This window comes from Danio rerio, chromosome 25 (genome assembly GCF_052040795.2).
Source record: "Danio rerio strain M-AB ecotype USA chromosome 25, GRCz13ab, whole genome shotgun sequence".
In the NCBI taxonomy this organism is placed as follows: Eukaryota; Metazoa; Chordata; class Actinopteri; order Cypriniformes; family Danionidae; genus Danio; species Danio rerio.
Genome location: NC_141045.1, coordinates 21,327,951 through 21,353,954, shown reverse-complemented (window position 1 = coordinate 21,353,954; position 26,004 = coordinate 21,327,951). Strand labels below are relative to the sequence as shown.

At 37.6% G+C, this 26,004-nt stretch overlaps 1 protein-coding gene across 2 annotated transcripts; it reads left to right on the top strand.

Annotated features, from left to right (window-relative positions):
• Nucleotides 1-1,760: 1,760 nt before the first annotated feature.
• Nucleotides 1,761-24,272, top strand: zgc:136858. Of its 2 annotated transcripts, none has more exons than XM_087311113.1 (18): nt 1,761-2,269; nt 2,779-2,893; nt 3,101-3,275; nt 3,653-3,764; nt 5,258-5,364; nt 6,054-6,180; nt 6,364-6,484; nt 6,563-6,648; nt 8,044-8,186; nt 13,018-13,077; nt 13,157-13,220; nt 13,294-13,388; nt 13,480-13,608; nt 15,499-15,613; nt 15,688-15,825; nt 15,913-16,079; nt 18,938-19,017; nt 23,753-24,272. In XM_087311113.1, exons 1-18 carry the CDS (start codon nt 2,200-2,202, stop codon nt 23,946-23,948), a joined length of 2,100 nt encoding a protein of 699 aa, XP_087167239.1. In that variant the 5' UTR covers nt 1,761-2,199; the 3' UTR covers nt 23,949-24,272.
• Nucleotides 24,273-26,004: the final 1,732 nt, after the last annotated feature.

Below are 26,004 nucleotides of genomic sequence, written 5' to 3'. Positions count from 1 at the left end.
AAAATACAAAATACAAAAGTCACTGTGTGATGCAGATCTGACTTTTTAAACCCCATTGGTTATACCTGTAATCTTTGGCATGCAATTATGTAGGTGGTGGAGTAATGTCTAGTTAAAATAACATTAGACTTATGCTGTAAATATTGAACATGGCTAAATACTAAAGATGGCTTCTGGAATTTTTGTTATTTTACAGATAATTTACTACAATATTAAAAATATCTTCAAAGTTGTGGTGTGAACATATATTTAAAATAGTGTGTGTTGGTATTTTTTGGTGTGAACTACCATTTACTATCATTTTAAGACAGGGTTAGAGTTCTTTTATGGTTTTGTCTAAGTAAAAAGTGTATACATTGATGTTTCAAATTACTCTTGCAATAATAAATTGTCAAAACATGCATGAAAAACGTTTCAACTGTGAAATTGTCATTCAGTGTAATAGATTTTGAATTTAAATATAAAGTTTATTGTTGGTGTGTTCAAATTGGCCGTGTTGGGTTCATATTAAGAAGTGAGTCTTGTGTTTCTTTCGTACTGAGGTAATCAGGGTACTTCCTTGAATATAGAGTTTTGATGCAGTTCACACACACACTGCTTGAATTAAGCAGGGACTTCACAAAGTCAGAACGGGATGGCATACTTTACCAGACATGCCCTTATTCAATTTAAAATACTTCACCGGTTACATTTGACAAATTTAAAATTGTCTAATATCTATCCTACTGTTGGTCCAGCATGCAGTAGATGCTCAAATTCACCAGCCACAACTGCCCACATGTTTTGATTCTGCCCAAATCTAGGGAGGCTTTGGAAAGATATTTCTGGCAAGGCATTTAATTATTCTCTATTGGAAAAAAACTGAACCCCCAACACATAGTAGATGGATCAAAGATGTGATGTATTTTATTCAGCTTAAAAAAATCTTATTCATTCTCAGAGGTTCATTTTTTAAATCTTCCCCCTTTTTTACATATGTTGATAATAATAATAATTATTATTATAATAATTTTCTTTATCATTCCTCTTTCATCTCACTGTGAACTTAATGCCTTTCACAATTGGCTAGCTTGTAATAAAGGCATACAGAACCTTTCTTCTAATACACCCTGAATGGTTAGCTTTTATGTGTATTGTATTTCTTTTTGCATTTTACTTTTTTTTTTTTTTTACATTTATTTATTTATTTGCTTGTCATTACTGTATTTTGGGGTTGTGTCTGCTCCTTATATAGTCTTGCTGTACATTTGTGTGACACTTGAGGACTTTAATGTTTTCAGACTGTAAGCTGTGTCTATTCTATTAAATCCACAAAAGGGAAATTAGTGTTGGGATGTTTGTTTGTATATTTGTTTTTGTTGTTGTTGACTGACTCCGTTTTTGTGTGCAAATTTCTAAAAAAAAATCCTATAAATGAAGTATTTAAAAAGTTCATAGGAAATGATAGAAACATGATTGGGATTTATATCGATTTAATCATAAGCCTATTGCAAGTATGTAAGCATTATTTACACAAACGCACACACACACACACACACACACACACACACATCGTTGATTTTAACATTAAATAGTTCTCATGTAGCCTGATTGTTAAATCGTACCTTATTTAATTAGACAGTTAAAAAGTGGAACCACAGTAATATTAAATATTAGCTTTAAACTGGGACATCTCCTTTGTTATTGTGCAATTGTCGTTGTAAATGCCCCATGTGGTAGATATTTTCAGTGAAAAAAGCAATGGATATAGCTCACGGTTTAGTACAAACAAGCCCAACGGGATCAAAGTTCAACCTAGTGAAGTAGAGCCCAGAAGAATGATCTTTAAACTAAAAATACTTTAAACTGAGCAGCTATCGTCAAAATTAAAGATTTGGTCTGTGCTGACCCGAACCGTCAGTGAGTTACGCGTGAGAAGAATTTTAATGAGCAAAAGCAGCCTCTTTTTTGTCAAGACTTGAAGTTCTGAATTGTTTACATAACAGCGTCCGTTTGTGGATTTTACATTATGGTGATTTGTGTATTTTGTGTTTTGAAACGTGTTTGTTACAGTCAGCTCGTCACTTGTCTCTAACAAACAGAGCATGACAAATCGTTCCCTTTGAATTTTTTTTTTGGAAACGCTCCAGCAAGCAGTGGTTTACTTTATATTTGTGTCAATTTTTTGAGTTTTGCTGAGCCGAAGATCCTGTTTTGAACATGCTTTGGAGGTTTTCTACGTTTCTTAGACGCTGCTTCACAACTACACACAGCAGGCATTGCAAACAAGGTAAAGTAGCACAAACCACAGACTTTTCACTGAAGTTTCTGCAAGCTTGTCCCAATTTTGTTACTGCAGTATCTTTCATTATAATTGGACCACTGTCATTGTCATTCAAAATTAATCATACTCCTAATGCTTTTCAATATTTGTTTTCCACTGAACAAAGAAAATATTTAGCAGAATGTCTAAGCTTTTTCTTACCATATAGTGAAAGTGAATCAAGATTTGTTCTGTGAGGAGTCAAAACGACCAACAGTTTTACAGATCCTGTGACTTTATGAGCTATATTGTAAATGCTGTGAAGAAATAATATGATTAAATATTACCAGTATATATATATATATATATATATATATATATATATATATATATATATATATATATATATATATATATATATATATATATATATATTATAGTAAATTAAAATAATCAGAACCAATTCAAATTATATTTTGGTCTCGAGTTACCAAATTGTAATATTTATGAGTAAAGTGTTTGTGTTCCTCCTACAGACAGCCTGTTTACAATCCATCCAGATGTGAAAGAAGCCTTAGCGCATCACAGGCCAGTTGTGGCTCTGGAAAGCACTATTATTACTCATGGGATGCCTTATCCTCACAATCTCAGGTACAGTTGACACATACTGTATATAACATAGACATTTTTAAAAGGTTTATTCATGCCAAAACCATAACTTATTCTTTTGTTGTTGCTCCAAACCCAGTTTGTTAATCTTCAGAACAAATATGACAGTCCAACAGATTTTTGAGAGTTCAAACTTTGAATCTTTAAAAATTTGAGCTGATTCATATCTGCGTTTCTTTTGTATTTCAGCACAGCAAAAGAGGTCGAGGCTATCGTGAGGGCTGAAGGTTCAATACCAGCAACCATTGGCATTCTTGAGGGGAGGATTCATGTGGGCCTTTCTTCAGATGAACTGGACTTCCTGGCACAAAGCAAAACAGCACTGAAAGTGTCCAGAAGAGACCTACCATATGTCATCAGCAAGGTCTGTAATAATTTTTTTGCATCTATGTTAATATATAAATCAAAATGATAGTTCACCTTAAAATGAAAATTTACTCGCCATTTTATCACTCATTTGTGTTTCAAACATATCTGAGTTTCTTTTTACTGTTGAACACCAAATACGATATTTTGAAGAATCCTTAAAATCGCCTACTATTTACATCCAAAGTAGGATAAACAAATACTCAATCAATGCTTGCGGGTTTCTAGCTTTCTTCAATGTATTTTCCTTTTTGTTCAGCAGAAGAAAGAAAGTCATATAGGTTTTAAACAAATGAACGGTGAATAAATGATGACACAATCGTAATTTTTGGGTGAACTTTCACTCTAATGTAAAAATGTTTGTTGATTATGCAGGGTCTTTCGGGTGGCACCACTGTCTCTGGCACAATGATCGCTGCAAACAAGGCTGGGATTCCTGTCTTTGTAACCGGAGGCATTGGAGGAGTGCATAGAGATGGAGAAAACTGCACGTTTATCTCATAACTGTCATTATTTTCATGTGAAATAGGCACATTATAGAGCATGGCGTGACCCATAGAATAATTTTTCTGCCACATAATGAAAAGTGATGAATGAATGATGAATTTTTAGTGTATATAAAGCAATTCTACAGAGAACTTAAATGCACTGCAAGTAAAGAAAACACATCCAAAAAAAAAAAAACGCTGAGGAAGCATCTTCAATTTGACAACACACATAGATACAAATTCTCAAAATGTAAACACAGTAAATACAGGATGTAATGTAAGAACAGGAGTGGGCTGCAAATAGCGTAGACCACAATGGAGATGTGTTAGAGGATCCCAAAAAATGATAGACCCCGCTGCTTTCTGTTCCGAGCCAGCAGTGTTGTCGGAGATCTAAGTTCATTTGACAGATGATTGGACTAAAATAAAATAAAAAATAAAAAACTGAACGATCAGGACGTTAAAGTAAACAAAAGATCTCCAAAAACACTGCTTACTCTAAACAGGAATCATCCTGGTTCTTCACTTTTTGGGGCCCCCCAACACATTTCTCTTGTGGTCTGTATTTGTATGCATGCGTGTTGTCAAATTAATTGTTTTCTTAGCTGTTTTCTTAGTTCTTATGTGTTTTTACTTGCAGCACATTTGCAGCTAGCTCTCTGCAACTCTCACATGGTTGCCCACTGAAGCTAAGCAGGGCTGCCCCTGGTCAGTACCTGGATGGGAGACCACAGGGGGAAGCTAGGTTGCTGCCGGAAGTGGTGTTAGTGAGGCCAACAGTGGGGGCTCAATCTGCGGTCTGTGTGGGTCCTAACTCCCCAGTATATTGATGGGGACTCTATTCTGCTCAGTGAGCGCTGTGTTTCATATGAGATGTTAAACTAAGTTCCTGGCTCTCTGGTCATTTAAAATCCCCTGGATTTTAACCCAGGCATCCTGGCCAAATTTGCCGACTGGTCTCAGTTCAGCATGGCCTCCAAACTATATCATAATTGGCTTCATCACTCTCTGTCCTCTCCACCAATCAGCTGGTGTGTGGTGTTCGGTCTGGTGCAATATGGTGTCATCCAGGCGGATGCTGCACACTGGTGGTGGATGAGGAGGTCCCCCACATTGTGTAAAGCACTTTGAGTGTCTAGAAAAGCACTATTTAAATTTAAGCAATCATTATTTGAGCTCTTTTAGTCACCATTCATTTCTGACATTGTTAGATACAATTTTATATAACTTTTTATATCACTTTATTCGTTCCTGCAAATGTGAGTTTACTTAAATTCTAACTTAATTCACGGAATTGTGAGATATATTACAAAACTCTGACTTCTTAGATGTCAGAACTCCATATTGCTAGACATCAACTCACAATTCTGAGAACAAAAGTTTGTGAGACCAAACACACACTCAAAATTGCAATTAAAATGTTTCAACAACCTTTTCTATTCTATGGTGGAAATAAGCTTTTTTTACCAACCTGATATTTATCCTCTCATAGCTCTGGATGTGAGTGCGGATCTCACAGAACTGGGTCGAACGCCTATCGCGGTTGTGTCTGCTGGAGTAAAATCCATTCTAGATATTGGTCGCACTCTTGAGTATTTGGTAAGTCCTCAAACCATGCCACCATGTTGCCACATTCATTTATTCATTAATTTTCGGCTTAGTTCTTTTATTAATCAGCCACAACGGAATGAACCGCCAAATTATCCAGCATATGTTTTACGCAGCGTATGCTCTTTCAGCTGCAACCCATCACTGGGAAACACCCATCACTCTTTATCACACTCATACACTACGGACAATTTAGCTTACTAAATTCACCTATAGTGCATGTCTTTGGGCTCGTGGGGAAAACTGGAACACCTGGAATAAACACACAGGAACACCTGGAGAACATGCAAACACCAATATATATACATATATATATATATATATATATATATATATATATATATATATATATATATATATATATATATATACAGAGGAAGAGAGAGAGAGATAGTAGTAGTATTTACAGTAGCAGCTGCACTGTGGTCTTTTAGCAAGTCATCAAATGAATATTGTCCTAAATATAATTTTTTGGTATAACTAAATTTGAATGTCTTCTGTAAATCATGCAAAAATGTTTGATAAACAATCACAATTAAGCAAGAAACTTGCTAATGTAGAGTATGGAAAAACAAACAAACCCTTTTTACACTTTTAATGTTTTAATGGTTGAAAACCTCTTTTCGTCTTTGACCCAATACACTTACATTCTAATTCAAACATCAATGCTTAATTTACAGGAAACCCAGGGGGTGTGTGTGGCCACATATGGAGATTCAAAAAGCTTCCCGGCTTTCTTCTCCCGTCAAAGTGGATTTACTTCTCCTTACAATATCTCCAGTCCTCAAGAAGCAGCAGATCTTATTGGCAAGTCTTAAGTGTTTAAGCTTTTACCGCACATGCATTTGGTAAATGTCAATAATACACATTTACTGAAAGCTTTAGTGATTGTAATTGAAATGACATTTGGAGATAAAGTTTCTCTAACACAAACCCTCATACTGCTTAGTCATTCATGAAGGGCTCTTTAACTCCCTCTTTCCTCAACAGCAAGCACATTTTCTCTGGGGCTGAAGAGCGGTCTTCTTTTGGCCGTCCCCATCCCAGAGGAACATGCAGCCACGGGACAACAGATAGAAGACGCCATACAAACAGCAGTGACTGAGGCCAGGTTGGGAAATATAGTGCTTTAACATGCCACATACAATGACAAACACTTAAAATTTCTATTTTCTTTGCATATGTGAAGCTCAAAGGGAGTCACGGGAAGAGATGTCACCCCTTTTATCCTTCAGAGAGTCAGTGAACTGACTAAAGGAAAGTCTTTGCAAGCCAGTATCCTTTTAAAGTCCATGTAAAACAGAAGTTGCTGAGACTTTTATTTCAGTATGTTGATGTACTTCCAACTAAAATGAGTTTTGGAGTAGGGAGTGGGGCTTTTTATTTATGTGCCACTCACACAAAGCAAACCATATGAGGGTTGTTGTTAAGAATATTTTGGCTAAAGTCGTCAAACTGACGTCAACAGAGAAGGACCACCACTCCAAACGCGGAAGCAAATGTTCAGAGTAGATAATGCGGTTAATATTGCCCAAAAAATGGCCAGTAGTTGGCGACAAGTCTCTTTCTTAAAGCGATAGTTTACTCAAACATGAAAATGTTGTTATTAATTACTTAATCTCATGTAATTAAAACCTTTAGAAGAAAAATTAAGATATTTTAGATATCCTCCATAGACAACAATAGTCCAGACTCGTTTAAAGCCCAGAAAGTTGCCAAATAAACATCCTTAGAACATACCATGCGACTTAAGTGGCTAAATCAGAATATTATGAAACCACAAGAATATGTCTGTGTGCACAAAAATAATTATTTTATTTAACATTTACTTCTCTTAGACCATTTGCAGATAGATATTTTAATAGTTTAATTAAATATAAAGATTATTATGTTAATTTGGGTTCTGAAAATGAAGGAAGGTAATTAAGACTTATCAACTTATCATTTATTATTAAGAATTTGTGTTTTAGGATTGAGGTATTACTTTAATGAATGATTCACTGAGGCATTTATTCAAATAATTTAAAATGTTAGATTTTTTTTTAACAAAACAAGTTCCTGTATTGATGATCAAAAACATTTATTCAGAAATGAAACACTGCAATGTTGCTCTGGGATGCACAAAAGTTCTGTTCCAATTAAAAATTGAACCATTTTTGGTTGGCGCAACAATATTGATAATAATAATAATAATATTGTACAATATATTGTACAAGATAACTGTTGTATAAAACCAATACAGTCATGCCCGTACACCCACACACACACATTTATATAGATATACCTTATCATATCTTAAAAAATACAAAAATTATAATGTAAATGACTTTTGTGACTGAATTATAAAGTCAGTCTAACAGGCTTTATCACACACTGAATACTTTTGGACTCTTAATAGACCAGAGAGACATTTCATAATTGTCATTAAAATAACATTAACGATATTAGAGTACAATAGAAGATAAGTGTCACACCTTTAGATCAAGCTTATTTTAGTAATATACATGTGTGCTTATACATTTTATTATTTTGTAATGCTTGTTTTGGTTTCATGTTTCCTAATCACAGAGAAATGGTTTATATGTACCCGTTTAATTATGTGTTCATAGTGTAAAGTGTGGTCTGCACCATATGTTTCATGTTATTTTCCTGAAATCCTTCTGTTTTTAGATATAGCACTCATCCGTAACAATGCCAGAGTGGGTAGTCAGATTGCACATGCTCTTTCTAAACTCAATGAAAACAAAGAAGGCCATGTTAGAGGCAATATAAAGACCCAAAAAACAATGGATCAGAAAATGGACTCCAAAACTGTAAGTGAAACAGAAAACGTTCGAGGTTACTAAAGTAACCCTTCGTTCCCCGAGGAGGGGAACGGAAGCACTATAAGTGGATTTGATTGTAAAATCCACGCATTGGGAGGTTCGGTTCAGAAGCTACTCGTCTGAAAGAGTATTGAACGGGCCAATTAAGAATGAATTGGCAGCGCAAGCCTGCGCAGGTGAGCGGCATAAGCCATCAACTGAGAATATAAGCTCACCTGGCGCCAGCAGACGCTATCCTTTTTAAGCTGAAGAGACTTTCAACAGCTAAGGGACAGTCATTATGGCGACGGAGTATAGTGCTTCCGTTCCCCTCCTCGGGGAACGAAGGGTTACTTTAGTAACCTCGAACGTTCCCCTTCGGGGGGAACTTCAGCACTATAAGTGGATTTGATTGTAAAATCCACGCATTGGGAGCCCATTGAAAGCGCCATAATGACTGCACCTTACCTTAACCGTGGCTGAATAAGCATATGGGATCGCCTAGTGGGGACCACGCATAGCAGGCACCTTTACCCAAAACGCGGGCTGACCAGCGGGCAGACCTACAACGTAGTGGGCCAGCAAGTGACTCCTCCGCTGAGTCAGTGCTGGGGGCCACGGAGGAATCTGCAGGGCTCACCTGACGGGGAACTTTACTGACAGATAAAAAGGCGCACGTATCTCCGTGTTAGGGAAAATGGCGCAGCAAGCGTGTTTCAACACCCTACCGAATTGTTTCCTCAATCACCAAGGGTTACCTAATACCCTTGAGGAAACCGGCTCCACTCGCAGATTGTAAAACCTTGCAAATGTGTTGGGTGTCACCCAGCCCGCAGCTCTACAGATGTCTGTTAGAGGGGCGCCGCGTGCACGCGCCCAAGAGGATGCGAAGCTCCGAGTGGAGTGCGCACGCGCTCTCGGGGGACGCGGCTCATCTCGGCTCTGATAGTGAAAGAAAGGCATCCACAATCTAGTGGGAACTTATTTCGGTACGGCACTTCCCTGCTGCCGACCGCTATAACAGACGAAGAGCTGCTCAGATGATCTAAACTCTGAGTGCGGTCCGGATAATACGCAAAACGCGAACTGGACAATAAAGAAGGGCTGTGTCTGCCTCCTCCGAGGGCAGCGCTTGCAGGCTCACTACCTCGTATTAAAACGGAGTGGTAGGAACCTTGGGCACATATCGCGGGCGGGGTCTCAGGACGTGAGAGAAGCCAGCCCAATTACAGGCACGAGTCACTGACCGAAAAATGCCTCCGGGTCCCCGACCCTCTAATCGATATCAACGCGACCAGCAGAGCTGTCTTCAGGGACAGAAATATACTGAGTCGAGGATCGAAGGGATCTGACGCGGCTTGTGTAGCGAGGGCGAGATCCTAAGAGGGCATGAGAGGGGGCGGGGTGGATTAATTCGCTTAACGCCCCTGAGGAACCGGATGATGAGGTTATGCGTTCCCACGGTGCTGCCAGCCACCGCGTTATGAGAGCGGAGATGGCAGCCACGTAACCTTGAGTGTGGAGGGCGACAGCCTGCTCTCCAACTTCTCTCGGCGTAAAGAAAGCACAACGCTGATCTGGCAAATTACGGGGGTCTTCTCAGCGAGAGACACACCATTCAGTGAATAGACTTCACGTCAGGGCATAGGCGCGCTCGGGGAGGGGGCTCTTGCCCGAGTGACGGTATTAGCCACCGCAATCGGAGGTTACCTAAGTCTTCCTCGCGTCTAAAAATCTCCAAAGATCGGCGAGGGTGCCAGGTGGTGCCCTGTCCCTGAGAGAGTAGGTGCTCTCTCGAAGGGACTGCCAGGGGAGGGCTATCGCGAGGGAGAGCTCTGACATCCAGGTCCGGTTGAGCCAGAGGGGCGCAACCAGCAACCTGTTCCTCGTCCTCCCTGACCATGCACAGTAACTGCGCGAGCAGGCTCACTGGGGGAAACGCGTATTGCGCGTGCCCCGAGGCCAGCTGTAAGCCAGTGCATCCGTGCCGAGAGCACTCGGTCAGGGAAAGAACAACTGGCAATGAGCGATCTCGGGGGAAGCAACAGATCGATCTGGGCTTCCCCGAATCGCGCCCATATCAGCTGAACAGACTCGGGGTGGAGTCTCCATTCTCCAGGACGCAAGGCTGCCGTGAGTGCGCATCGGCTGCACGGTTGAGCTTGCCTGAATATGAATGGCGTGCAGCGATTTCAGCCGCGGATGACTCCAGAGGAGCAGACGGCGGGCGAGCTGAGACATGCGGCGAGAGCGCATACCCCCTATACGGCTGATATACGCCACCGCCACCGTACTGTCCGTCCTGACCAGCACGTGTTGCCGCTCCAACACCGGAAAAAAACGGTGGAGAGCGAGGAACACTGCCAACAGCTCCAGGCGATATGCCAATGCAACTGGGTACCTTTCCACAGGTCCGCAGCCGCATGCCCGCAACGCACAGCCCCCCAGCCCGTGTTGGAAGCGTCTGCTGAAACGACAACAAGACTGGACGCCTGTTCTAGAGACACCCAGGCCTGTAGGAACGAGGGGTCGCTCCAAGGGCTGAGGGCGCGGCGACACAGCGCAGTAACAGAGACTCGGTGTGCGCGCGCGTGCCATGCGCGTCTGGGGACTCGATCGTGAAGCCAGTGCTGAAGTGGTCTCATATAGAATAATCCGAGCGGCATGAAGCGGCTGCGGATGCCATATGCCCCAGGAGCCTCTGAAATAGTTTCAGTGGGACCACTATTTTACTGTCGAGCTCTCTCAGACAGTACAGCATCAGCTGAGCGCGCTCTCCGGAGAGGCGCGCTGCCATGGTGACCGAGTCCAGCTCCAGCCCGAGAGAAGAGATCCTCTGCACGGGGGCGAGTTTGCTCTTTTCTCGGTTGACCTGAAACCCCCACAGGTGGAAGTGCCAGAGCACTTTGTCTCTGTGCATAATCAACTCTGTGCATAATCAAAAGAGAGGGCAAATTCAGCCAGTCGTGTTCACAGACAGTGTCGCCGAACCTGGCTGGGGATATGGGGAAGTCAAGAAAGCGGACTTTGTCGACTTTGCGCATATCAGCCAGGACAAGACCGCGTGAGCCTACTGTGCACCTCCGGGAAGAAGGGAACGCCCCTCTAGTCGGTCCGGCCGCGGAGCTGGGGGATAAACCATCTCCAACCCACGGCCGAAGCAGCCCGGGAAAGCACGGCTAACATGTCCGTTTCAGGATCCGTAGTGACAGCGCTCACCAGCCCGAAGGGGGCGAGCGGGTCTGGATCATTGGACAATGAAAGCCCACCCTCCGATGCCGCGGTGGACATCTGGTCTCCGGTGTCATCGGGCGTAAGGGCTACCATCTGTTAGACGGATCGCTTCCCCCGCCCGAAGCTTGGATGGAGCGCTTAGAGGAGCGGGAGGTCCGCGGGCCCGTGGGCGACGGATTATCTCTCGCTGAAACCCTCAGATCTGCCCGAGTGCCCGCTGCAGAGCAGGGGACAACTGGGGTGGTTCGCCCTTTTGCAAAGGCTAACCGCGATCTTGCGCAACAGTCATGGCATCGCAATGACGACATGAACTGCCCGCGAGCAGCGCATTAACATGCTGGACCCCCAGACATGTAACACAGTGCCCGCGCCCATCATCCGAGGACAGGAAACCACCGCATCCAGAAACGCACAGTCGGAGCGCCGTCCTGATAAGGACGTGCTGCACGACTGTGTTGCTCTTTCTGTGAAGTTTGCAACTTTATACGCACCGCTCTGGAGGACCGGACCCAAAGAACGCCAGGCAAGGGAGAAACCCAGCTCGACCGTCTGCCACTGCGTGTACACACTCTGGACCGGGAGAATGCTCTCGTTCGCTCAGAATCGCTGGTCACAGCAGGAGGAACCCTCATCGACTCGATCAGAAAGTCTCTGAAGCGAAAAGGATAGCGTCTGCTGGCGCCAGGTGAGCTTATATACTCAGTTGATTGCTTATGCCGCTCACCTGCGCAGCCTTGCGCTGCCAATTCATTCTTAATTGGCCCGTTCAATACTCTTTCAGACGAGTAGCTTCTGAACCGAACCTCCCAATGCGTGGATTTTACAATCAAATCCACTTATAGTGCTGAAGTTCCCCCCGAAGGGGAACATATCTTGTTCTAATGTTTAATAATGATATGTCTAAAGCAGGGGTGGCCAAACTTTTTTGTATAATGGGTCAAAAACCAAATATCATTGAGAGTAAGTCTAAAAAAAAAAGTTAAATATACCAAACTATATTACATTAAATTTCATGATTACATTAAATTACATGATTTCCTAACTACTTAGAAAACACTACTTTTATTCATGTTAACTAATATATAAAATAAATCAATGTATTTAGTTATGATTGTTAACAAAAAAAAAGCTGAAATTGCAAAGCTGAATTTAAAAAAAATTATATAATTATATATATATATATATATATATATATATATATATATATATATATATATATATATATATATATATATTTATTTATTTTTTTTTTTTTCAGCTTTGCAATTTCTGCTTTTTAAATTTTTTTTTTGCTTAAACAATATATATATTTTTTCATGTTTAGTAGTAATTTAAAGAAGATTCAAACAAAGATTCATTATAGTCTACAGCTTCCGGCACCCTGAAAACAAGCATATACAATCAGAACACACTATACTAATATATAATATTAATAACTATAATAAAAATGTGTGTTTTCTTACATTAAAGTGAACCCTGATGTAGTGAAACAAACAGTGTTTTATTTACAACATTGATAACACAGCCTCAGCAAATGTGAAAAGCTTCTTGATGCTTAACTAAGAATAGTTGTGTATATACGGTATAAACACTTCATTTCCACCAGATTGTTATCGGTGGAATAAATGTTGATTTCATCGCTAAAGGAACAACAAAGAAACTGCTGGTAAGTCTTAGTACAGGATACTAAGTACTATTAAGATACTATGTTTTTTGAATGACATTATTCATTGTTCAATATTCAGTTTGGTCAGACAAACCCAGGAAGTGTTTGCCAGTCATTTGGAGGAGTGGGCAGAAATATTGCTGGTAATTAATGAGCCATTTATATTATTATTACTTAATCTATACAAGTTTTTGACTTTGTCTGTATTTCCTGTAGACTGTTTAAGCCGATTAGGCCACAAACCCCTTTTCATCTCTGCCATCGGCAAAGACTCTCATAGTGATGCTGTGTTAAACTACTGTAAACATATGGTGAGTTTACTCTTGTTTTCTAGATTTGATTACCCTGTAGCAACATTGAACTTGTAGCTACAGGTTTTGTTTTTGGGTCTATTCTTATCAGGATACAAGTGCAGTTGCCAGATTGCAGGACCAAAGGACGGCCACCTACTGTGCAGTCATAACTGAGTCTGGAGAGTTGAGCCTGGGACTAGGCGACATGGACATCCATCAGCAAATACAAGAGCAGTATGTACGTATTGACCTTATTCTTTCACATAAGAGTGGATGCTGCTATTGTAACCTTATTGCTTTGAGAATTGCAGTTTTATTCTCTTGCTTCGACTTTTAGCCATGAAAAACTGCTTATTGTGCTTCTATAAACAGTCAAACTATCTGCTCTACAAACACGTGTGCTTATGACCAAAAATAATACAATAAAAAACGTCAGTTTAATTCATCTGTTTTTTCCTATTGTATTATTTTTGGTTGTAAACGCACGTTTGTAGGGCAGATAGTTTGACTGTTTATTGCTTTTTGTTATTTCAAAAATAACTTTGCCAATGTATTGCATCTTTAGTGAATATAAATACAAATTTGTTTAAAAACCTTGCTTAACCTTATCTTTTTGATAATAATGTAAAATATTACAATATTAAGTTTAATATGGAAATTAACATTAGCTTTGTGGCTTTTAATCTAGTTGTGGATGCTAGTTCACTTAAATTTGGACAAAAACCCAGTACAAAGTAAAGTCCTTTTGTTCTAGATCAGGGGTGTCCAAACTCATTTCTGGAGGGCCGGTGTCCTGCATAGTTTAGCTCTAACTTCCTTCGACACATCTGCCTGGAAGTTTCAAGTATACCTAGAAAGAGCTTGATTAGCTGGTTCAGGTGTGTCTAATTGGGGTTGAAACTAAACTATGCAGGACACCGGCCCTCCAGGACCGAGTTTGGGCACCCCTGTTCTAGGTAAACAGAGCAAAATAGTAATCACTCATCCTTCACTCACTCATTTTTAGCCCTATCAGATGCTCTCTATGAGAATGCCCTGCCGGCTAATAACATGTGCAGCAAATTAACAGCTCAACCCAGGGTTCTAAATTCATAATATCAGCCCAATCTTGACATATAATGTTTTAACATATTTAACATAAAATTAAATCATGATTAATCACATCCAAATATATTTTTTAAATAACATACATGACATTTTTTACATGTTATTGGAAGGGGAAAGACCCGCCCATTGGTGACATTTATATTTTATCTTTTAAAAAGGGGCATAATAGGTCCCCTTTAAATATAGATGTTATATCTCTAAATATAAATAAAGATTTCCTCAAATGTATGCAGGCATGTGTGCATTTGTATATATACATAATAAATGTACACAATACACACACAATATATTATGTGAACACAGCGTTTTATTTTGGATGCGATTAATCACGATTTATCCAGCACGCAGTCCCTACCTAAATAATGCTTGTCATTTTAAGAAAAAGTAACATAAATAAATAAAAGATCTCCAACTGAACTGTTTCTTAACATAAATTAATCAGCAAAACAATCCATAACGACGAGAGATGGGGAGCCCGACAACATAATAAATCAATATCTAAACAAACAAACCTAAAGCAGGTTGGGACTTCCAACTACAAACTAAAGTCAAAAATTAAAATACAAAGGAGAACACAGAGAGAACAACAGAGACATCAGAGACTGTGGTTAGCATGGAGGAATGACTGAGAATAAGAGAGCCACTTCCTTCCGTTTTAAAGCCTGCCGTCATCAAATCAACCAATAGAAAACTGAAAAGATAACAGACAAAACGATATCAATTTAAAGTAATAATCATGGGCAGGAGTGAACTCCACACATAACACCTCCACTCTTAAAATGATGACTGGTAAAACAGAACAAAAATAAGTGAAACAACGCCCATCACCATATAATAATATGTGTAATAGCATCATTATCTTTACCAGCAACATGTTTCATTTCCAAGTTAAAAGCTTGAATAACGTCAGACGTTGATGATAATTATGCATTTTATGTATGGGTTTATGGAGGGTTGTGATCAGTGTAGATGGTGATTGGATAGGATTAATGTTTTGTCATTGTTGTATTATTCTCTGCAGGTGTCACAGTTTGTTGATCAGCTTTCATCTGCATCTCTCATAGTTCTTGATGGAAACATTCCAGTTTCAACCATCAATTACGTGTGCCGTATCGCCAAGAAACACGCAGTGCCTGGTAAACATCATTTATCTAATACCATTTCAAAGTGTTTAGTCAGTTGTTACATGTGTGTCTCTCTTTCTCTGCAGTGTGGTTTGAGCCCACGGATGCAGATAAGGCCTGTAAGCCCTTCCTGTCAGAGAGCTGGAAAGCGCTGGCCTTCACCTCCCCCAATCTGACGGAGCTCTGCACCATGAATCACACACTTGGTCTGCCCACTCCTGCAGGTATTGGAGTTTGGGACTGCCTAAAATAAGCAAACGTTGACTGTGGAGCTGTTTGAATGGTAATCATAAGGTGATTTTTTATTTTAGAGCTGCCCCGATCGCTTGAGGATGTTTTAGGTTGTGCACCGGCTCTCTCTCGCCCCCTGCTGGAGCATCTGCATTGTGTCTTGGTCACTTTGGGCTCACTGGGTGTGCTGGTGTGTGGAGAACATGAAGCCGGGACTGTAAATTTGCAGCCACGAAAGCAAAAAAGGGTATGTTGGATTTATTTTTGAAAAAATTTGATTATCATTTTAAAGTACTTTGAAAAAATAAGAGTGAGTATGTGCATATGCTGATATATGTTGCTGATTTGTTTCCAAACTAATAATAATAATGTTAGAAAGAAAATAAAACTGCATTATTTTAAATTATAAAATCATTTAATTTTTATTTATATGTTATGTTTCTTGTCTTGTCACATTTCCAGACTTATTTTCTTCACATAAAAATGTATTTTTAGCAATATCTGTTAAAGAGTGATCAGGGTTATTTTAATTATACCCATCTGCTTGCATTAAAGTGATAATTTACCCAAGAATAAAAATTGCCTAATTTGTTTTCCCTCCTGTGATTGTGCACTCTTATGGATTCTTTTTTTTTATTGCACACAAAAGAAGATATTTAAAGGAATGCTGTTTGCTGGCACCCATCAAATTCCATAGTAGGAAAACAAAAGACTATGGAAGTCAATGGCTAGCAGCATTTTTTCCAAAATATCTTCTTTTGTGTTCAACAGAAGAAAGCAACTCATAAACTTTTTTGAACATGTGAAGAGTTGAGCAAATGATGACAGAATTTTCAGTTTTAAGTAAACTTTCCCTTTAATTCAACTTAATTTTTAAATGATCATGTTTAATAGTGGAATTAGTGCAGAAAACTACATTACCCATGATGCTGTGCAGAACATTCCACCAATTAGAGAGTTTGGTGCAAGTATCAAAGTGATTAAAAAAAGAAATCGTTCACACCAGACGTGGATGAAGCGTCATGCGTGAGTGATTTACATCTTAATGCAAAGAAGCGAATAGACAGAAAGCGATGCGATTGAGCATTTTGCGGTTTGACACGTTTAATTAGCGATTACCTCGAGTTAGAAAATCTGAACTTTAGCAGACATTTGCATTGTGTTAACCTATTAGGAGCATTGCTGAAAGCTTCCGTCATCCAGGTAAATTATAGTTTCTGGAGGAGTTGATGAACTCACAGAGCTGGATGCACCTCTGTAAGGATCTAGTGCACTCAGACATTGTGCCAAATGAATCTATGCTGTTTTTCAGCCTTTCTAAAGCACATAAAGCACAGCTGCTCTCTCAGTAAAATCCATGTTAGCCTTTAGCTTCGAAACTAGTGTCTCCTGGCAGACAGAAGCCCTGCTCATGATGCAAATCCACATCCACATTTTTAAGTGAATTTCATGTGCAAATGACGTGTTCACGCATTCTTGTGAAATGTTTACACGTCTATTTACGAGGGAATATCGCTATTTATTCACGCATGCTGCGTCTAACTCCTCTTACTCCTGTGATACAATACAAATTTGACACTCTCAAAATTCTTGGGATAATAAAGGAATAGTTCTCCCAAAAATGAAAAATCTGTCATCATTTAATCATCCTTTACTTGTTTCAAATCTGTTTCTTTCTTTAGTTAAACGCTAAGGACGATAGTTTGAAGAAAGCTGAAAACCTTTATCAATTGACTTCCTTTATTTGTTTTTTCCTACAATGGAAGTCAATAGTTACAGGGTTTCAACTTTCTTCAATATCTTCTGTTGTGCTCAATAGAAAAATGAAACTCATAAAGACTTGAAACCCCTTGGGGGTGATTAAATAGTGAGTAAATTGTCATTTTTGGGTAAACTTTTCCTTTAAATATTTGAAGGTCCTGTGTATTTTTCAATAAAACAACCTTATTTTTTTGTCCAGTTCACAAGGCTTTATTGAATTGTAGCACTTTTCCTCAATCAAACTGTATAATTGGATAAATCTAAAAATATATATTTATTTTATATGTATATTTTCTTTCATAAACTTGCTTAAAGGTGCAGTAGGTGATCTTCCACAGTGCTAACAGCTTAGCATAAATCTCAGAACCACAGTCCCTCCCCTGCCATCTAGAGCCACGCCTCCTTAAACACTAGCACAGCAAAACCCTCTTTCATGTGTAAAAGCGACTAGTGCTTTATAATATAGGGAGAGACTAGGCGAAATAGCGCTATTTACTTGTGATTTACTTTGTTGTTAAACTAATTAAAATCTACATTATCGATGCTGTAAAAGGTCCCTTATGAAGCTGAAAATAGTCTTATCAATCTTTCATCTGAAGATTTTTGTGGCTAAACAACACTTCTGTGAAGATATAACCCATTTATAACAACATCTAACGTTACATCAGCTCTGTGTGAAGCTAAAAACAGAACATTACCTGTCTAAGAGAAATCCTTCAGACATTGTGTCATCCTTTCTCCAGCGTGCAAAGGTAATTCCAATATTGATTCAAGTTTTTAAAAAGTTTTGATTCAGCAGGTTTTTAACGATCACGCGCAAATGCTCTCTCTCACGCTCTCGTGAATGCGTAGCACAAACAGCGGTCGGCGGAGCTGCATACAAAAGGCTGTGCAGTTGTTCAAATCTGCATTTGCTGACAGACAGTTTGAACTACTTATCGGAGTTATGAGAGATGTCGGCCCGACTTTAATTAATTGGATGAACATTTTTTTGTTTTATGCCTTACCCAAAATATAAAAATACATATAAATACATTTAGATCATTTACTTTAATCATTTCTTTTAGACTGTGAAGAGACTTTCAACCAGCACAACAAAAAATGCTTCTGAAGACAATCACCTACTGCATCTTTAAATTGTGTACACCTATTAGCCAGTAAATATTAGATAATTTATTTAAAGTTACCTATAAATGTTTTAAAAGAAAAACATGGAAAAAAAATCAATGATCTGAACTTAACTGAAATCAGTTTAACTAACCATAATGAAAATCCAATAGTGTTAATATTCACCTCAATAATCAAATATTAAACATTATTTGACATTTTTTTCCCTACCAGAAGGCTCGTCTGTGTGCTGTTCATTATCCAGCGCTGACTGTGAGCTCTGAAGAAACAGTGAATGTGTCAGGAGCAGGTGACAGGTATGTTTAAAGATCTCATGAAACTAAAATTAAGATTTTTTGGATGTTAGTCTCAATATTGTTAGTTTTAAGGATATCTACAATCAAATGTGGGTGTCACGGTGGTGCAGTGGGTGGCACAATTGCCTCACAGCAAGAAGGTTGCTGGTTTGAGCCCCGGCTGGGTCAGTTGGTGTTTCTGCATGGACTTTGCATGTTTTCGTGAGTTTCCTCCAGGTGCTCCGTTTTCCCCCCCAAGTTCAAAGACATGCGCTATAGGTGAATTGGGTAAGCTAACTTGTCTGTAGTGTATGTGTGTTAATGAGAGTGTATGGGTGTTTCCTTGAGATGGGTTGCAGGAAGAAGAGCATTCGCTGCGTAAAACACATGCTGGATAAGTTCATTCCACTATGACGACCCCAGATTAATAAAGGGACTAAGCCAAAAAAAAAATGAATGAATGAGTATAATCAAATGTGCTCCGAAGTTTAGAAGATATAAACCTAATAAAAACATCCAAAACTTGCAGTTTATAACTTCTTCTTAAATGGATCATCAATTTTTTGACATCACCTCAATCTTGACCAATCAAATGCTCTCTAGTAACTGACATGCTCCGCCCCCTTTAAGACTTTTCTCATTTGATGCACTTGAGCTCAGTCGCTCTCACTGGTAGAGCTGTGATAAAATCTAAAAGCTATTAGCTGTTTTTTTTAAAGGGGAGGAGCTACCCTATGTCCTAGCCTCTCTTCATGTTTCAATTGATATTATGTCAAACAATGACTATAAAAATGCACATCTCAAAGCACTTCATGGTAACTTTTTATGGAACAAAATCAATGCCGAAAGTCTTGAATTAAAAAGCTTGTTGAATATCACAAACTGAAAAAAATAATACACCGTATTAACAAGTTCTTGCATTTTAATGACTTGAATTCCAGGGTTTGTATTTTTAGGTCCTGAAATTTAACATAGCTGTTTATTTAAGATGTGAATATTTCAACTAAAAATATTTCAAACACGTTTTCATACTTAAAAATTCAATAATTCATATTCAATTTTCAGATTTCACTTACAAAATATTCAATACCCTTTAAAAATACGATGTATAATATTCAAAAGGTCATTTTCAGTTCATTTTATTTCAGTTCAAATATTCGCTTCCATAAATTCAGTGGATCAAATTCGACTGTTAAAATTCAACATTACATCCGGGAACTGCAGGAAAAGCAATAGATTGTAGATTGAAGATCGCCAGCTGCTCTAGCTTTCACCAGCAGGTGGAGATGGAATAATGTAAGATTTTTAACCCAGTAAACAGGCGAGAAAAAGGCTAAGGCACAAAAGTAGCATTTAATATTAATATCAATGCTTTGGACATTATAAATGATAAAAAGTATAAGTAAATGAGGTTTTAGTCATCTATATTTGCCCTTATGTAACGGAAGCCAGCTGGTGATCGCGTAAATATCAGTCCTCGGATCCAGCGAAAGACGTTGTTCTGCAATCTTTAGCATCCTCGTAGCTTGTCTCCCATGCCGGCTCGCTCCCTGCACGGACCGGTGCGGTTACTTGCACATAAACCGTCTTTTGATGAATATGATGTTACACATTGTCTATCTTTATTGACTCTTTCTTCCATAGACGCGAAGTATTATATTGACAGCTAAAGAATATAAACGTAAGAGAAACAGGAGAGGAAATAGCCTATTATAATAATAATACAACATAGATAAACATTGACAGGGCTAAGAACAATTACGAACAAAGATATTCAAAAGCAGAGAGATTTTATGCGAATGTCACACAAAACAGTTTACTTGGAACTGTTAAACAGAGTTCAGGTATGATTTAAGGTTGGGTATGGATGGGGCGTCTAATTTAAAATAATTTAACATAACGTGCGAATGCATTAAGGAGCGTCAGTTATTATTTAAGCGCAGCTATGTCAGGATTGGGATAGGTTATATAATTTCATTATTTAAACTATGATTATTAATATTAATATTTTATGACATGTATTTAGGCTATTGCTCTTAAATAAGTCATCCGTGATTCTAAATCAATATTTCTATTTATCCTTTTTAGCTATCACTTTGCTATCGTCTTTCTCTTCTTTTTTTTCTAATTTTTGGGGTTCTGTCACAGTTAAACGTTTGCAAAATGTCCAGATTATTGCTTTTCCTCTAAAATAGAGACGAAGCAGAAGGAAAATGAATGAATTGATGAATGAATGAAATGATTGACGTTTTTATGCATGCGCGGTGCGGCTTGCACACGGCAAAGTCGAACGAGTGGCCGCGAGCTCCGGTGGCCGGTCAGAGCCAGCGCCGCATATCAAACTGATTAAGAGATGCTAGATGGCTGCCAATATATGATAGGAATTCTTCCGAAGTTTCAGATGATATCTGGGCTTGTGCATAATAATGTAAAATGAAAGTGAAAGTCATGACACTTGGCCAAGCATAAGAATAGCTTACAAGAGTGTTTCGATTATTATATTAATCATTCATGACATGTCATGCTTGGGCTTATAAGAATAACACCTCGCTGTTTACCATTTCCGAAAGTGGAGCTGACGTCGGAGCGAAATTGCTTGTATAATTGTAAAAAGAGTGATGAATATTAATGGATTTCTTATATCTGTCATTTCTGATAATATAATTGATTTAACTAGTGTGAGCTTATGAGTATCCAACAATCATTTAGCAAAAATGCATCCAGAATCCTAAACCAATAACTTTGTCAAGCAAAAATTATGATTTTATAGGCTACTGATTTTTTTTTAAACAAGAAAAAAGAAACTATTAGCTACCCTAGCAATTGTTTATTTAAATATGATCATCTCAAAATATAAAATAAAAACATAATGGTTTGACTTTGTGAAATCATAAAACACACTTGCAGAAGAGAGTTAATAGAATAAATGAGCAAATACATTCTCTCCAGTAGATGGCGATTACAGCTCAGTAACCCCATGATGATGAACACTGAGCTGCTTTGCAGGAACCCCTCAACCACGCATTCTAAACATTAATTTTATGAAACTAGCTGAAGTGACAACTATATTAAATTTAAACCAGTTTAATTAAGTTTATATGTTTAATAACTGAAAAAAAGATCAACATTGCTAATCATACAATACAAACGGTCGCTGAAAAGTTATAAATAACGTTTTTCTCATAATACTGAAAACAAATTAAAGTCAGTTATAACTGCCTATTATCAAACCACAGGCGACTCATTTTATTACTTATAATTGGCTGCGACATTGCCACATTTGCGTTAATACCTTTTTCTCGCCTATAGGCTATAACAATAAAACAATAATCTGGACGAACTAAGACATTTTGCAAATGTTTAACCGTGGCAGAATCCCAATAATTAGAAAAAAGAAGAGAAAGACAGAGTGATAAAAAGGATAAATAGAAATATTAATTTAGAATCACGGATGACTTATTTAAGAGCAATAGCCTAAATACATGTCATAAAATATTAATATTAATAATCATAGTTTAAATAATGAAATTATATAACCTATCCCAATCCTGACATAGCTGCGCTTAAATAATAACTGACGCTCCTTAATGCATTCGCACGTTATGTTAAATTATTTTAAATTAGACGCCCCATCCATACCCAACCTTAAATCATACCTGAACTCTGTTTAACAGTTCCAAGTAAACTGTTTTGTGTGACATTCGCATAAAATCTCTCTGCTTTTGAATATCTTTGTTCGTAATTGTTCTTAGCCCTGTCAATGTTTATCTATGTTGTATTATTATTATAATAGGCTATTTCCTCTCCTGTTTCTCTTACGTTTATATTCTTTAGCTGTCAATATAATACTTCGCGTCTATGGAAGAAAGAGTCAATAAAGATAGACAATGTGTAACATCATATTCATCAAAAGACGGTTTATGTGCAAGTAACCGCACCGGTCCGTGCAGGGAGCGAGCCGGCATGGGAGACAAGCTACGAGGATGCTAAAGATTGCAGAACAACGTCTTTCGCTGGATCCGAGGACTGATATTTACGCGATCACCAGCTGGCTTCCGTTACATAAGGGCAAATATAGATGACTAAAACCTCATTTACTTATACTTTTTATCATTTATAATGTCCAAAGCATTGATATTAATATTAAATGCTACTTTTGTGCCTTTAATAGCCTTTTTCTCGCCTGTTTACTGGGTTAAAAATCTTACATTATTCCATCTCCACCTGCTGGTGAAAGCTAGAGCAGCTGGCGATCTTCAATCTACAATCTATTGCTTTTCCTGCAGTTCCCGGATGTAATGTTGAATTTTAACAGTCGAATTTGATCCACTGAATTTATGGAAGCGAATATTTGAACTGAAATAAAATGAACTGAAAATGACCTTTTGAATATTATACATCGTATTTTTAAAGGGTATTGAATATTTTGTAAGTGAAATCTGAAAATTGAATATGAATTATTGAATTTTTAAGTATGAAAATGTGTTTGAAATATTTTTAGTTGAAATATTCACATCTTAAATAAACAGCTATGTTAAATTTCAGGACCTAAAAATACAAACCCTGGAATTCAAGTCATTAAAATGCAAGAACTTGTTAATACGGTGTATTATTTTTTTCAGTTTGTGATATTCAACAAGCTTTTTAATTCAAGACTTTCGGCATTGATTTTGTTCCATAACTTTTGACTTAAACCTGATTCAAATTTAGCAGACAGAAGCATATCACATTAATCTGTCTTTATCTCTTTACTTAGCTTTGCTGGAGCGATGATGGTTGGAATCCTGCAAGGTCTGCACACAGACAGCTGTGTCCAGATGGGTCTCCTGGCCGCCCGCAGGTCTTTGTTGACTCCACATCCAATAGATCCATCGCTTACGGCAGATGCCATCCGTCCAGAGAAGTCCCATTTTCAGCAGACAAAGCCTGCATTTATGTGGATGGAGGATTGAAATACAATCTGAAAGAGAGCAGGCTGTACATGTAGGTGCTGCATTTGTGTGGGTTTTAATGCAAAACAATTCAAGCTGAATATTAATTGGAGTTCATATTCATGGATGTCAACCTCTATTACTTTATAACTTCTTTTATCTGTGGACAGTTTTAGAAATATGAAAATTCTACCTCGTAATAATGGTGAAATATTTTGGGCTTTTTACAGTATTATTAAATATATACATACTTAAAGTGTTTGTTTCATTACTGATTTTTAATTATGTCAAAAATGTTTATGGGTTGCTTTTGGAAATAAAATATGAGATGATTTTATAATTTAACATTTTTTGTTTTTTACTTATTAGTTAGGAAAAATAGCATCACTTAAAATATGCAATATTTTTAAAATGTGTTTTTAGGAACAAGTTTTAGGTCTTTGGTTATTATTTTGTATAGTTTAATATAGTATAGTTTCGTACTAAATGGTGTACATTAAATGTACAAATTAACAACTATTTCTATTGAACTATCACTGAGATGTTGTAGGTTTTATTAATATTTGAAATATTTCTTTATTACTTCACTTTAAATAGAAATTTCTAACGATTATTTATTTATTTAACTTTTTGCCAATGTTTTAGTTATTGTATTTTTGTATTAGTTTTCTTGAAAATGTCTGTGTAGTTTTTATTTATGTTTATTTTAGCACACAATGTTTAACTGAGTTTTATTCTTCCTTTAGACAACTAGGTGTAATAAAATTAGATTTTTTTTCCAAGTTTGAACCAAACGTTTTGTACAATCAAGGCTGTATTTGTTCCATAATAACCCCTGCCACCAAAACAAATTAACAAACGAGTTAAATTAAAGCAAAAAAAAAAAAAATGGTTGTATTGATTTGCAGTTAGATTATATCAATTGTATAAATAATTCAAATAAATTAATACCTACATGATGATACAAATCAATAATCTGACATGTTTATAGTGGTCTTCTACATACATCTGGAGTCAGACAATATTAGTGATCACATTTAAACCTGTTTACATATCCTTGTATAGATATGATAAAGGATAGAGGCTTCATGTTTTCAAGGTATGTAATCACATGTCATAACATTTTGGACAAATCCCTTTATTAAATATTTAATTTTCTCTCATTTCAAATATAAAACCAGATTGCAAATCCACATTGAAGCTTTGGGTGAGGCTGCCGATTTCCACTTAAGTAATATTCGTCTTCTTGCTAATAAAGTAGCGAAGGCAATAACATTTTTCTCTTTATTTGTCAATGATTTTTTGTGTTCAGGTACACCAAAAATAGTTGGTTTTATAGCTGATATAAAGCATCCTTTAATGTTTTAAATATCTGTATCCAATAGTCACTCAGCTTTTGACAAGAACAGAACATATGGAAAACATCTGCCTTGTCACCTTTACTATGATTACACACCGCATACTTATTGATGTACTTTTTCGTATATTGTTTGTTTATAAAGATTTGTCTCAAGTAAGAAAAATTGTCAAAGTAGTATAATTTTGCTAACTCGCATATGTAGAGAGAATTTGGATGAAAATGTCTAATAAGATTTTTCATCACGCCAAAACAAAGAGCATACGCCACAGGAAAGAACACTAAGTGCTGGAGACAATGTGGGTCTCAGGAACCTAATCACTAGCTTACTTTTTGAGAATATCCAGTAATAATACAATTTTGGATAGAGGAACATGGAGTAATAGGAAATATACTTAATGTTACACTACCCTTTCAATTAATGGTTATTTATTTTGGAGGCTCTGATATCCAAATAAGTAAATATATATAATATTATATATATAATATTTTAGTAATCACAGCCAAAAAGGCAATTACAATACACCTGAATCCCCAACAACCCAAGAATGGCTAGAGATTGTATATAATATTTATGTAATGGAAAAAATTACATTCTCCCTTCGACTTCAAATTAATACATTCAGAAATATCTGGTCCAGGTGGACTGATTACATTACATTGCTCCATCCAGTTTTCATAGAAACTTAAAAATATTATTATCTAATTTCCATCCACAGA

Bases quoted from the DNA above. Each gene is read 5' to 3' on its own strand.
- zgc:136858 (XM_087311113.1), top strand. From the start codon at position 2,200: ATGCTTTGGAGGTTTTCTACGTTTCTTAGACGCTGCTTCACAACTACA. The intron at 5,365-6,053 runs GTAAGTCCTCAA...CTTAATTTACAG, and splicing joins GTCGCACTCTTGAGTATTTG to GAAACCCAGGGGGTGTGTGT. The intron at 15,826-15,912 runs GTATTGGAGTTT...TTTTTATTTTAG, and splicing joins TGGTCTGCCCACTCCTGCAG to AGCTGCCCCGATCGCTTGAG.